This window comes from Equus quagga, chromosome 13 (genome assembly GCF_021613505.1).
Source record: "Equus quagga isolate Etosha38 chromosome 13, UCLA_HA_Equagga_1.0, whole genome shotgun sequence".
NCBI lineage: Eukaryota > Metazoa > Chordata > Mammalia > Perissodactyla > Equidae > Equus > Equus quagga.
The window spans coordinates 33527183-33542221 of record NC_060279.1 but is presented as its reverse complement, the minus strand read 5'-3'; the positions used below and the strand labels follow the sequence as shown (position 1 = coordinate 33542221).

General features: G+C 44.9%; 1 protein-coding gene across 1 annotated transcript in view; it reads right to left on the bottom strand.

Annotated features, from left to right (window-relative positions):
- Positions 1-3215: 3215 nt before the first annotated feature.
- Positions 3216-15039, bottom strand: part of KCNJ10 (potassium inwardly rectifying channel subfamily J member 10) — a 31604-nt gene continuing 19780 nt past the window's right edge. The window contains exon 2 of the mRNA XM_046680734.1: positions 3216-8227. Coding sequence (XP_046536690.1) covers positions 7088-8227 — 1140 coding nt within the window. The 3' untranslated portion in view covers positions 3216-7087. The remainder of the gene's footprint in view (positions 8228-15039) is intronic.

Genomic DNA, 15039 nt, shown 5'->3' with positions numbered 1-15039 from the left:
CTTAATTTTTTTCAATTACTCATAATTTATTGCAGTCTTAGGCACATGGTAAATGTTCAGTAAATACTGACTGATTTGATTTTACAGATTGATCCTGCTTCCTGGGCAAAGTCTTCTAGTCTAGCATTAAGGAGACGAGATGACTCCATCCAGTCTGAACATCCAGCTCCCAAGACTACCCTCCACTCATCCATCACACGATTTACATTTGTCCTTTGGATAACCATGTTAACCTTCTACGTTCCATTCATATTCTGATATCTCTTTGTCCTCTTATGTGCCGTGGTGTAATTATATGCCTTATATTAATAATTGCTTTTAACTTTTTTCTTTTTGCAGTACAGTAGCTATACATACAGTGGCAGCACATCACTATGCAAATGATCATGATGATGATTTCTAATAGCCAGCTTTGTTGAGGACTTATTTGCAGTGTGTCAGGCATTGTGCTAAATACTAATGTGTAAGGTAGATATCCCACCTTCACAAATGAAGATATCAAGGCTTATGGACATAAAGTAATTTTCCTAAGTCACATAGTCAACTAGTGGCAGAGCTGGAACTTAAAAGTAAGTCTGTCTGGCCCAGAGTATTCTTAACTACTGTGTGGCTAACCTGCAGATACAGTGTTGATGATGAGTTCTAATTTCCCCCTCTGCTTTCTCTCATTGATCTCTTGTCTGAATCTCTCTGAGATTCTCTCTCACTGTGACTCTGTCCTAGTGTTGCGAGGCTCTGAGTGTTGGTTTATTGACCCTGCCCACACCTTTGTAAAGAATCCCTTCGTTATATCTTGTCCATGTAGCCCATTGAGTGTGTCATCCGTTTTCTGCTGGAACTCTGACTACTATCAATCACTTTCTTTTTTTTGTAGATCTTGCTTATATTTCTTGCTTTGTAATTTCTTTTAAATGTATTCCTAATTCCTTTCATGCTCGGCATCCTGCACCTTAGTTTAGACCTTCAACAACTCAATTTAATAATATATATTGAACACCTATACTGTACTAGAATCTGTAACATTTACCTTCCCCCAAGCTTTTGCAAGTCTCTTAACTGGTTTAGTGTTTCCTGTCTCTATTCTACTGCCAGATTTATATTCATAAACAGAACTTTAGTTAGATTCTTTCCTTCCTCAAACATCTTCAGTAGCTCCCAACTGCCTATAGAAAAAAATAAAAAACTATTTAGCCTGGGGCTGGCCCCGTGGCCGAGCGGTTAGGTTCGCGCGCTCCGCTGCAGGCAGACCAGTGTTTCGTTGGTTCGAATCCTGGGCGCGGACATGGCACTGCTCATCAGACCACGCTGAGGCAGCGTCCCACATGCCACAACTAGAAGGACCCACAATGAAGAATATACAACTATGTACGGGGGGCTTTGGGGAGAAAAAGGAAAAAATAAAATCTTTAAAAAAAAAAAAAACTATTTAGCCTGATATTCAGTCCCTCCATTACCCTACCTTTTCAACCTATTGACCTAGAAAGCCGTCTACTCCAGGTTTATTAACCATCCCTTAAATATGCTTTGTGCCTTCTTCCTATGATGCTTTTGCTCATGCTGTACCACCTCTTCATGTATATACCATTTGTCCTCCAATGCTGGGCTCAAACCTCAACTCCTCTGTAAACTCTTCCTAGACCTTAACTAGTGGAAGTGATCTCTCTTTCCCCAAAACAGTGGTGTTTATTGTCTGTTCTTTTTCTTTTTAACAATTATGGCTTATGAAATATGTTATCTAAATCTTTTATGTTCATTTGACAGATATACCAGCTCCACTGCATACTAGCTCTGCGAACTTTAGGCACGGTCCTTCCCTCCCTCTTTTCTTCCTTCCTTCTGCTGCATTTGTTGAGCATCCTACATGCTGGGTGCTGTACTAAGTGCTCAGCTGTACTGGTGACCAAACACTGACATGAATTCCATCCACATGGCACTTAAAGTCTAGTGAGCGAGACAGACATTAGTCAAATAAATTCACAAATGATGTAAAATTGCCACTGTGGTTAAGTGCTATGAAGAGAGGTCCATGGTGCAATCATAGCTTTTAACAGGGGGGGCTTCGGTCTAAGATGGATATAGTAAGAGTTGTCAAGGTTGGGGATTGGCAGGCAGTAGGGAGAGTTCTACCAAAGGAATAGCAGGTACAAAGCCCAGTAAGACTGTATGTCCCTCGATAGCATGTATCATGTCTTCTATTTCTTTGTTACTTGAAAGGCACCTTCTGTATAATAGGAACTCATTAAACATTTGCTGATTTTTCTTGAATGGTACGTCAAATGTGTTCTAACCAGACCTCTTAGATTGATACCATCCCTTGCCTAGTGCCTGTCCCTGTGAAATGTTTTCCACAGAGGTCTCACTCTTCAGAACATGTTGTTAACGGGATATCTGACCCTTAGTGTATGCTGCTTGTTATTTTATCTTGTTTTCCTCACAAGTTTGTAAGTTTCCTCAAACGTTAAGGGACTGTATATTTCATATATCTTATTTATCTATCTGTGTCTTATGACTCATCCCTAAACTGGTGTTTCCTAAATGTTGTAGGTAATCATTTATTGATGATGATAAGAATCCCAGTTTTCTCCCTCCTTCTCCCTCTGTACTTCCATTTCTGGGGAATGAGAGTCAGTGACTGTGGCATCTTTTGCTTCTCATCGGAGAGAATTCAGGGCTAGATATTGAAAACCAGGCCTTTTGCAAGCTAATGATAGATAAGAGCAGAAGAGAAATCCATTCTTTTGAGAGCTGGGGGAAGAAATGCTCAACAATTAAATGAATGGGCTTATAGAGCCTTGAGGATATATAAGGAACGTCTACACGGTAGCATGGAAGGGAAATTGGGCTCATGATCACTGGCCAAAAGGGACAATGCCCAGGATCCAAAGCAACTTGACTTACCTGAATTAAGCTGAACCAATTTTCAGATTCTGGGTCTTAACATTTTTTTTAATATGTCCTTTAAAAACTGCATTGAAAGGTATTTGTTAAAGGATCCTAAAGTTAATGAGGGGAGGTGTGGGAAAGGAGGGAATGGATGATGGCAATGAAGGGGAAAGGCCTGGCCACATGGTCAGAAAGGCTTCCAGCACAGCCTCATTCGACTCTCCTTTCCCATTGGTAGGCCTATGAGTTCAGGCCTTAATAATAGGATTGATTCAGATTTCTAAAAGAAGATAGAGTAAAGAACAGAGATTCATCCATTTTATTTAGTAGGTTGCTCTGAACAGACAAAAATAAACCAAAAAAATCTCACATCTTTTTCCTAAGTAAATTTGACCTGGTTTAGTCCTTAATGCAATGAATGGAAAAACCATCTCTAGATACTTCTGCTTCAGTAGAGTTGGCCATTACTGAGCCTGGAGGCCCATGCTAACTTTACAGCAAAGGTAGTGTGTTATTTTACAAATAAACTAGGTTCACTAGCAGGGGTAAAGGACCAAGGGAGCAGCGCTGGGGAGAGGGCAGTATCCCCAGCTTGTAGCAATAGTATAACTGGCTTCCTTTCTCTGCATAGACCTCATGGGGAAATCCCTGGATGGTCTTATTAGCTGACAGAGATCAGAGGGATAACGAAGTGAAGTACACAGAAGGGATTTCAGAAGCCTCTCATGTCCCTGCACCATCCCCCAGGCAGGTGGTAGCCCCACTCCTTATTTTCATACAGAAGCAACAAAGCCAAAGCACTACCTCTCCCCCATGCCCAAATGCCAGGATTGGGACTTCTAGCATAGAGAGCATTCTCTTTGGGCAGCTTGCAGCCATACAGAGGGCTGGCCCTCTGCCTTGGGAGTATCTTCGGCCCAGCAGCTCTTTCATCCTGGCATTTGGATTCTAGGGTTGAGGTTTCCCTTCAGTGCCTCCCACACACCAGTGTTCAGCATCTCAGTTTAATAGCCATCACTTCCAAGGGCTGGAGCTCCAGTTGCCCCCACCTTGTGGAAGAAGGGGAAATACAGCCCACTTCAAGAGAGGAAAACAGAAGGGTGTTTTTATTTTAAAGCAAAAAAAAAAAAAAAAAAAAGTGCTACAGTGACAGGACACTTCTGGAGATAGAAGCACACAGCATGAGCAGTGGATTCTCCTAGACTTCCATGGATGGAGTATCTCCCTTCCTCATTTTCCTCCTATCTCCCCTCTTCCTGGTCCTACCAGCAGAACAGGGTTTATCAGAAGCCTCAGTGGATGCCTCTTTATTTCTGGAGAGCAGATTCCAGCCCTCCCTTTCCCATCATCACACCAGAAAGACCTCATCAGGTGTCTCACATATACTGAAACCAGGTGCACTGGTTTTAAGTCTGGAAATCTGGGGAGTCCTACCCCAAAACCAGAGCAAGACGTCTGTCTCACGCTAAGATCTCTGAATATTTCCTTTCTGTACATTCAGTTATATTTGGTCCTATATACATCTATATACATCTCTCTACATATATATATATTATCTCTGTTTCTTTCTCCTTAGATAAACCTTTCATATATATGATATCCTAATTCCCGAGCCTCCACCTACCTCTTGTTTGCTAGCCCAAGGAAGACTCCAGGGTTTCATCAATTTCGCTAGGTGCCCCAGCACCACCCTTTCTAATCTTCACGCCCTGAGTATCCTCCCCCATCAGTTGTCGTGCCTATCCTCTGAAATCCCCCTTAACATCTGTGCCTAGTGCTCTCCTGACATTCCAAGTCTATGGTTGGTGTGATCGGGGGCCCATTTCTCACCAGACCTGGCTCCTTCTAAAGCTTGTCCGATAGCTTGAAAGGGGGTTTCAGCTCAGAGGAGATGGGGGCTGCAGTCTAAAGCCATTAAGGGTTGAGGGTGGGGCATGTTATTCTCTGAGGGGCTTATGGGAGAATAAGCTAAGTTGTATTAAAAAGTATGATTTAAAGTGCAATTTAGAGCAAAGTCTGGGATCATGGAGGACAATCAGAAAGGGTAGGTCGGAAAATGTTCTCTTCTCGTTTTGTTATCCAAGAATCTGTGCAGGGTCTAAGGGCTTAGACAGCAGGGGAATGGGAAGAGAGAAATTCCCTCAGGAAGGATGCAGCTGTGTGCAGAAAAAACTAGACGGAGGATAACTTGCTAATGGATAAGAAGATATAGATACACACACTCACTCACACACACTGCCGTACTTTTTGCCCTTAGACATTGAAAGAAATCAGGTGAGTAACGGTGAATAATGTTGAGAGCTCAGAAGCTGGCTCTGTCTTCTGTTCTCTGTTTTAGATTTTCAAGTTTTTCTGGTTCTTGTTTTCTTGAGAGCTAGGGAGCAGTGGTGGGGTTTATAGTAAGTAGAGAATCAAGGGTCTTCATTAAGATATAGTTAATCGAGTTCAAGGAGAGATCAATATAAGAGGATCTTGTGCAGTTGTAATGAGTGGTGACCGTGGGTCCAGCCTCAAAATTTAGAGTTTCTCTGCAAACCTCTGCACACAGATGCATGTACACATTTTGGATATGTATGTAGCTGAATCCACCTTAAATAAACTGCCACTTGATTGATATAGAGATTCTGTGCCAAACCACTTTGAGGTGGAGGATGTTCCTTGGTACTAAATGAGACCAGGAAGCACTCTTGAGATTTGGGTCTTTAGAGAAAGTTCTGGTGCCAATACATAAACTTCCTGACTCCAACCACAGTCCCCACAAGGGAACAAGGAATGGCCTGAGTCAGATCTCTTACAGTACACCTTTTAACTTGCCTAAAACTGGCCTCATGGCAGAGGAAAGTAGAGATGAGGCTGATACTCATTTTATACCAAGTCTCAGAAATGGCTGAGGGAGACTGTGGTTACTTGGTCAGGAGGTATAATTTCCTTCCCTCCCAGTATTACCTAATGAAGTAGCTGGCACTTTTCAGAAGGGCCTTGGGAGGGATAATAGGGAGAATAGTGTCTGCCAGCCAGAGTTCTGCCTTTGCCCAAACCTTAACAAAACATCCCCATTTCCCAGAGGCTCCATACAGCAGTCTGGAAATCTACTCATCCCACTTGGTGGGGTTGGTTTAACTTTCCTGGGGAATCTGTCCCCTGTGAATCTAGTTTTAGTAGAACATCAGTGTTGAGAGGGAGGTCCTTGTATTTCCCCTCCCTGCAAAGGGTTGGGGTTAAGGGAAGAGAGGGCTGGGCTGGGCAGGAAAGAATTCAAGAAGCCAGGGACAGTGTAATCTGGAACACCATTTCTAGGCCTTTCCATGGGGCTGAGCACTAGACTTTTTCCAGGGGAACATACTGGTGAGGATCATCCCATTCACAAGGCACAGGGAAACAAATCCCAGGGCTGCCTGGAGGATAGGTCCAAGGTTTTGGACAACAGTTCAGCATTATTCATTCCACACTGAAGAGTTCAGAATCCAGAATGGGTGCAGGTGTGGTAGGTGTGACTATATGTTTTGTATTTCTTGGGTTAACTCCAATCCTGCAGGAACAGAGGCATCTATGAGATAACTGGGTATGCTAAGAAAGGGTCCACTTGAGAAACTAGAAAGAGGAAAATAGTAGTGGCCAAGTTCCTAGGTTATAGTCGAGAGTTACCAACAGAAATTAACTACACCATGAAAAACCCTAACTTCTTTCAACAGGTTGGTAGAGAACCCACGATAAATTAATTTCAGATTCCTATATTTCCAAGGGCACAGACCTCACAGGGATCATCAGAGAGTCTTGCCTTAGGGAACTTGGTAGGTGGGAAGATAGAGAGGAAGGGGGCTCCAGCCTCAAGTCACCCAACTTTCTGGTGATGGCGGGAGGTGGGGGGGAGTCTATCCATCCAACTGCACGGTCCTCCTAATGTGAGTCTCCAAGCATGGCTGAGGCCTTCTAAGCCACTTCAGCCTAATCTTCCCTCTCCTTCCCCCATCCTGGCTTAAAGGAGGTGTGTATCTTGGGGTGGAAGTGGGACGAGGTAAAAGGGGACAATGGGAGGAAAACTTGGATTCCAATTGGCCTAGACTACCCACAGGCCACTGAGTTAAAGAGGGAGTGGAAAATGGGTGTTTCTGGGGCTCTCCAGTAAGCCTGAGTAATATGCCTTACCCAGGCTGCCAAAAGAGGGAAAGAGACCAGAGGGATGGGGCGGTGGGAAACCAAGCCATCAGACATTGCTGATGCGCACACTAAGGGCACTGCCCTCCTTCTCAGCTTGCTCCCTTAATGACTCCTCCAACCTGAGCTTCTCAGGGTCTCCATAGCGTACAGTGCTGTCACGGAGGCCACTAGGAGGGGCCACTTTCACAACTTGGTCAAAAAGGCTGAAGTCAGCTATGTATTTACCACTGGCTGACAGTGAGATGGCAGGTGTGAACTCATAGCCCCAAAGGATCTCCTCTGGCAGGTAGGAAGTGCGCACCTGGCAGGTGGCACTGGTGGATTCCACTGTCCCACTTAGGATCAGCACCAGCTCAAAGTCACCCTCACCACTGCGAAGAGGGAGATCTTTCAAGGGACTGGTCTCATCTACCACATGGTAGAAGGTAAGGGGTAGAATGAGGAAGGGGCTGTCAGAGGCCGTGTCTACTTGGAAAGTCACATTGACTTGGTTGAGCCGGATGTTCTCACCCTCCTTGGTCTGGTGGGTCTGAAGCAGTTTGCCTGTCACCTGGCAGCCAATGAGGAGGCTCTTACGCATATTGGCGACTCGGATCATAAGGCAGGGCTTCCCATTGTGGGCAGCTACGACTGCATGCTGGCTGAAACGGATGGTCTCAGCCCGCTTCTTGGGCCGGGCAATCTTTGCCAGGAAGGTACCTGTGATGAAGATTTCCAGGATGGTGGTGAGCACCAGCTGGGCAATAAGAAGCACGATGGCCAGTGGGCATTCCTCACTAATGTAGCGGAAGCCATAGCCAATGGTGGTCTGAGATTCAAGGGAGAAGAGGAAGGCCCCAGTGAGTGTGTGCACCTGTACCACACAGGGGGTGTGGTTGGCCGGAGGGCCCAGCTCTAGCAGGTCCCCATGAGCCACAGCTACCAGATACCACACCACACCAAAGAGGAACCAGGTGCCTGCAAAGGTTGCAGAGAAGAGCAGAAGCTTGTAGCGCCACTGCATGTCGATGAAGGTTGTCCACAGGTCCTTGAGGTAGAGGAAGCGCTTGTCGGCAATGTGCTCCATTCTCACGTTGCTGCGACCATCTTTTGTCAGGACTCTCCGCCTCCGTATACCTGGGCCCATTAGAGGCCGGGTTTCTGTCTGAGTGGTCTGGCTGTAATACACCTTGGCAACTGATGTCATCTGGAGGAAGCAAGACAGCATAATGGAGGTTATAGCAGAAATCCAGCCAGCTCCTAGCCACCAACCAATGGGAAGAAGTAACATTCATTTTGGTGCCACCAATTTATTCTTTTATTAGCAACTATTTACTGAGCACTTGCTATATGCCAGGCACTGTGCAAGATGCCAGTAAGTCAAAGATGAAAATGACATCATCTTTGCTCTCCAAGAACTCAAAGCCTGGTGAGAAAGGCATGTTCAAATAATTCCAATACAGTCTGATATTTGTAATTCTTAACAGCGGCAGAGAAGAAAGAGTAATAAGTTCACAGTTCTTTGAAGGTGGAGGTGTGAGTAAAGAGGGCTCTACTGGGCTCCAATTGCCACAAAACCAGTTCTGCGAAAATCTCGAATTCTGAAATAGGATCCCTCCTCACCTTCATGGATGGCATCAGTAAGAAAGACTATCCCATGGAAATCCTTCCAGGCCAATCCCCCTTAACACACACATACCATTAATTTCTCCATTCTCTCCCCTAGCCCCAAGTCAATACTCGCTGGTGATACTAAGATATTCATGTGGCTCAGAAAACAGCAGAAACTGCCCATTCTTCTTCAATTCACCCTTCAAGATATTCTCCGAGCACCCAGCCCGTTTCACTACTATTATCGTCATCATCACCATCACCATTATCTATTTGCATCATCTGTGTTAGGGTCTGGGGTAGTGTTAGGAAGAGCACAGACAAGACCTGAACAAAAAGAAATAAGCAATGGTGGAGGAGAAACAACGTGCTGATGCTTCCTGGCAGCACTGGAACATTTTCCCAAGGACTGGGAGAAATGCCAGATTGTAGGTGGCAAAATTGTCTTGACTGAGTGAAGTAGGAGAGTTAGGAGTGTATATTAGTTAGTGGCTATGTCTGCACAGGCTCAAATTCAGGATTGCTATTTGTCCTGATAGTAGAAAGTGGGACAAGGCTCTGAAATAGGAGACAGCTCACTTAATACAAGGTGCCTGGCACCCTTGCCCAAGGACTAACTTGTACTTTTCCAGCAGATAAAGAATTTTAATCACTTGAGGACTTGAACTCTGGATCTGATGGCCAGATCTTCTGGGAAGGAGCAGGGTAGTCTCTGGGGAGTTTGGTCCCTCTTGGAGAACAGAGAGGCTCATCACATTCTCCATCCCGAGAAGTCTGAACCATTGCATTTTATCATTCTTCACACTGCTCCCCTACCCCATCTTCCCTGTGGCCTTACCCCTGGAAAGCTCTAAATTGTTTGGGTCCATTCATATACTCACCCAAGTTGGCACTAAATTGGAGATCACCAGTAGATGAGAATCCCAGAAGGTTTAGAGGCCACCAGGAGCCCATTTTACCAGCCCCCACCCACCTGGAACTTTTGTACAAGTGAGACTTCTCAGCCAGACTTGGATGCCATCCACTTCCCAATATCCTTGGCTACTTCAGAGCAAAAGGGAAGCTCGGTAATACTGAAGTTTGAAGAACTCTTACATACAGCCCAAGTAAAGCCCTTTAGTACTCATTGGTAGTAATAATAATTTTAAAAACCACCAAAATGCCTGCATCTGTATACCATTTAAAGTTTACACGTTAGCATGCCTTCTCATTTGATCCTCCAATTCCTAAAAAGATGTGAAACCTCTATAAGGGATTTTGAGGAACTATCAGAGAACAGAGGAAGTGCTGGAAAGTTGTGGATGAGTGAATATAATTTTAATTTGCAAAAAGAAAAATGAGGTACATTTCACAAACTACAAACAGGTAAGATGTTGATCTGAGGCAGGATTCTAGAATGAGCATTAAGACTGTGAGTACTTGGCAGGGTGGGGGAAAAGTTATCAACAGGACCCAGCATGAGGTTCCCAAGAACAAGTCACATCAAACTCACTTGATCTCCTCCTGTGACAAAGTTCCTACATGCAAATCAGAGAAATGCAATAGGTAAAGTGTATCTAAACAAGATTTTTGACAAGATCTCATTATGTCCTTGGAGATAAAACAGAGAAAAATGAACAGAATGCTAATCTAATTCAGTGACTTAAAAAAATCAGTGGTACTGGTGAGTGAATCATAATAGCCTAGAGTCAGTTTTCTAGTGATATACCAGAGAGCTTTATCCTTGGCCTTGCCCTATTCCATGTTCTTAACGCTAATTTTATTCAGAACTATAGAACACATGGCCATCAATTATGTGGATGACACAAAGCTGGGACGGATCACAAATGTAAGACCTGGGGCAGAATTAGGTTCCAAAAGGAGCCACATGAGTGCACCAAATCTAACAAAAAGGATAAATGTTGGGTTACATACTTGGGTCCAAAAATTACCTGAGCAAATTCTGGATTGGGAACATGTGATTTAGTAAGCAGTACCATGAAAATAAATTTAAGCACTTTAGCAGAAAATAATCCACTATGAGTTATCTTTGTATTTTGGTTGCCAAAAAAGTAATGCAACCAATCTTAAGATACTTTAGTTGAATTAAAGTATCTAGAATAAGAAAGTAGTTGATTCTGCTCTGCTCTGTTCATCCCACACCTGTAGTATCGTGTATCAGAGAATACTCAGGATATGAGAGGATTCAGAACCAGATCACATAAGAAATGGTTGGAGGACATGGGGACATTTAGTCAGGAGAAGAGACAATCAGAGGGATATGATGGCTGTGTGCAAATGTTTGGTTTGAAGGGCTATCATGTGAATAAGGGTTTGGACTTGTTCTTTGAGCTGCAAAAGAAACAAGCAGGACCAGTGAGTTCAAACTACAGGGGGAAAGATTCCAGATTGATATGACAAAGAATACTGTAACAATCAGGACAGTCCAAATGTGGAAAGAGCTTCTCAAAAGGTAGAGAGTGCCCTGTCCCCAGAGGTGTTCAAGGACAGGATGACAAGCACTTTGCAGACATTCTATAAAGGAGATTAAAGCTTTGGATGCGAGGTCGAAAGATTGTCTTTGAGCTTCCACCTATAGTCATGGAGGGTCAAGATGCCTGCTTCCTTGTCCCCATCTCTACCCACCCCACCCCGACCCCGCACTTTCGATGGTGACACTCAAGGATCCTTCACCAAAGTCCTAACTTGCTTTGTGTTGAGAAGAGATTTGGAATATCTGGGGAAATGGAAGCTCTGGGGCCCAAGGAAAACTTGCTTATTGTTCCCAAAATAATAGTCCATGATTATATATCACTTTACAGTTAATAAAACGTGTAATTTGACCCCCAAACTATGAGGTAAGTAGGAAAGGCATCACTAGAAACTAAAGCTCAGAGAGATTCACCCCAGGTAGATTAGTGGGAGAGTTAGAACCAGAACCCAGGTCTTCTGGCTCCTGGTCCAGAACTTTTCAATTGTAGCAACTGCTTCTGTGTACCCCAGGTTCATTCTCATGGGTCTCATGTTCTCAGGAGGCGCCTCTGTGTTATCCTGTATAGAGGATCATAGCTGAGGCAGAGAAGACAGAGCTTGGAGCTTCTAGAGCCCAGTGTTAAGGCTATAGACTCATGGGCACTGGAGATTTTGGCTACTGGCTAAAAGTCTTTGTTGTGATTGCTGCCTCCAGCTGTATGCCTGCTGTTGCCAACCTTTATATCTGCCTCCTCCAGCTGTAATCTGCTGCTCCCAGCTGTTGTACCACCTCCCACAGCCAGGCAGCTTTGTTCTCCATGGTGGTCAGTCAGAAGCAAGATAAACAATCAGCTACACTCCACCCCCAAGCTGGCCAGGCCTCCAGGGAGAATAGGCCAAAGCTCTGGAAATGGTTTGCTGCTGCCCCACCTGAAATACACATATTCTTTCCTCTAGAGGGTGCTGCTGCCCCAAAACAGTCCCAGGCAGACACCAGGGACAGCGTGAAGGATCCTGAAGACCAGCCCCCAAGTGGTGAGAAGAGACAGAAAGACAATTAACCTTTCTTCTCTAGAAGAACTAATGATTCTTTCCCTAAAACAAAGGCCAGTCATACCTACAGTGCTGTCTAGCATGTTCCCTCAGCAAATACCACTCGCACCTGCTGCTTCATGCCTGCAGAAGGACCTAAAGCTCGCTTTCTCTACCTGAGAGCTCACGAGTCATTTACTCTCCAGCACGAATGGTTTATCAGAGCCTTTCCTGAGGAAGGGACTGCTCTGGAGGAAGGACACTGCACTTGTGTGTGACTCTCGTGACTAGAACTGATCCATAGCTCCCCACTGCCTTTAGGATAGACTGCAAGCCTCTGAGCCCAGCATTCAAGACCCTTCAAGATTTGGCCTCTGCCTACTTCTTGGCTCCAATCTTGCCACTCTTCTACACAGCCCTTGGACTCTAGCCCTGTAAGGAGCCTCACTGTTTCATCCTTTCTACCTTGGGACCTACTTTCACACTGCCTTGTTCCATGCCTACCTGATAACCTCCTACTTATCTTTCAAAACTCGATTCAAGTGTTAGCTACACCCTTTGAAGCCTTCTCTGACCCTCAGAGAAATAGTGCATCTTCCCTATCTCCCTGCCCCCACCGCAGCGTGGGTTTACTAAGCATGGTTTTGTACACATATCTATTTTAAAACATCATCATGCTTTGCAGTAGTTAGTTTACCATTGTTTGCCATTTGTGAGTTCTTAATTTAAGGCCATGGACTCTGACTTTCACCTGTTCCCCAGTACCGAGTACAGTTTGTTAAGAAAGACTGCGTAAAGGCATGATTGGAAGCCTGACCTGGACAGGCAGAGGCCAAGTGAGAGCCGGAACCTTGGCCTACCTTACAGGACAGGCCAGGTTCATGGAGACCCTCAGGCAGAGCCACGGCAGAGTGGGAGAGACCCAAGTTTACACAGGCTCCATTAATGCTGCAGATGTTTATAAATCCTTTTTTCAAAAGGTGTGAGAAGGGCCGGCCCAGTGGCACAGCAGTTAAGTTCGCATGTTCCGCTTCTTGGCAGCCCAGGGTTCACCCATTCGGATCCCGGGTACTGCTTGGCAAAAGCCATGCTGTGGTAGGCGTCCCACATATAAAGTAGAGGAAGATGGGCATGGATGTTAGCTCAGGGCCAGTCTTCCTCAGCAAAAAGAGGAGGATTGGCAGTAGTTAGCTCAGAGCTGATCTTCTTCAGAAAAGAAAGGTGTGAGAAAGCAAGGCCCAAGCCATCAGTCCCAGCTCTCCTCTAGGCCAGCTATTCCCTTTGCAGGAAGATGGAGAGGGAAGATGAGCCCTGTAAATAGCTATGGGCATTGGAGTGGACTAGAGTGCCACATTACGTGACTAGAAAGGATGCTTTGACCCCTCCAGGAGCAGGGGTGGAGGGAACAGGGAAGAGCTGCACACCTCCTAAATAAAAAGTGATGCTTTTTTACAGGACTGGCGTCCAGCGCAGAGAAGCAACCCTGAGCAAAGAACTTTATCTGTTTTCTCTGTGGCAAGAGCAAACTGACTGAAAAGAGCTTTGGGGTACTAATACCAAATGCATTCATTTCCAGATGTGAACAATTCCTCTTTCTTCTACCTGCTGCCCCTCTTTGGTTTCCCAAATAGCTTACAGTGCCATCATCCTCTGAGTTACCACACTGAAAATCTTGGGATCTTCTCAAACTCTCCTCCTTCCTCATCTCAACTCTCATCTGATGCCATGTGCTGTGGACTTCTTACTTGGGTCTATTCCTCTAGTTCAGGTCCTTAATGCCTTTTGGCTGAATCACTGCATCAGCCTCCTACTCATGTCCTGTCTCCATTCTTTCCTCAAATCCTTCCTACGCTGCTACTGGATTACTCTTCCTCAGTTACACCTCTGATCACTAATCAAGGAGCATTTATCCAGTACTTCACGAAGCACATTCACATTTTCTTCCCGGGGCATTCCTGTGAGGAATTAAGGTTGTAATCCTCATTTTATGAAGAAAGAAACTGAGGCTCAGAGAGATGATGTGACTTGGTAAATTGTGGAACTGGACTCACGCTCAGGTCCTTTGTCTCCCAAACCCATCCATTTTTCACTATACTATAACTGTCTCAGGTCTTTCCCCAGCTCAAAAAGTTTAATGTGTCCACGTTATCTATCAAAGAGAAGCCAAACTCCATCTGGCACATATGGCCTTCCCTGGTTTCCTTCTAAAATGCCTTCCCTACCTTCCTCTTCTCATCTACGGCAAGCTTCAGGCAAACAACCTGTTCCCTGCTCCCTGTCATACACACTCATGCTTTCCTGCCGTTTCACGATTGTTCGTGCTCTTCTCTCTTCCCGGCCTCTTCTTCCTCCTTATCTCTACATATCCAAGATATCTTTCAGAGCCCAGTTCAAGTGACCCCTCTTCCATGAAGCCTTCTCTCATCCCCAAGTAATATCTCCCTTTTCCGAGTTTCCATCTATCTATCTATCATCAATCTATACATCTATGCACATCTATTTGGCATACCATGTGTCTTCTACTGCAAATAAGCTTACTGAAATGAGGAGTCAGGCATAACATGTTCTGATTAACCTGATGTATAACTAGCACAATATCTGACACATAGTAGGTGCTGGGAAGTATTTTACGAGTGACTGAATGAGCAGAAGGGGGTTCCCAAACCACTCTAGCTATAGGGGCCAATCTAAGAGAGTTGGAAAGGGAGCCTGTCCTCACAGTAGGGCTAGGTGGTGTGGGAGATCTTGTCCTGAGTAGGACCGGTGGAACTTCACTCTGTCCAGGGCCTCTCTCACTCTGAGGCCTTCTCATTCCCCCTTCTTGTTTGTGTCTTCTCTTGATTCTCTTATGATGTTTTCTCTTTTTCATTGTACACACGGAAACCCCAATAACTAATTATCAACACTAATAGATATGCAGACAAA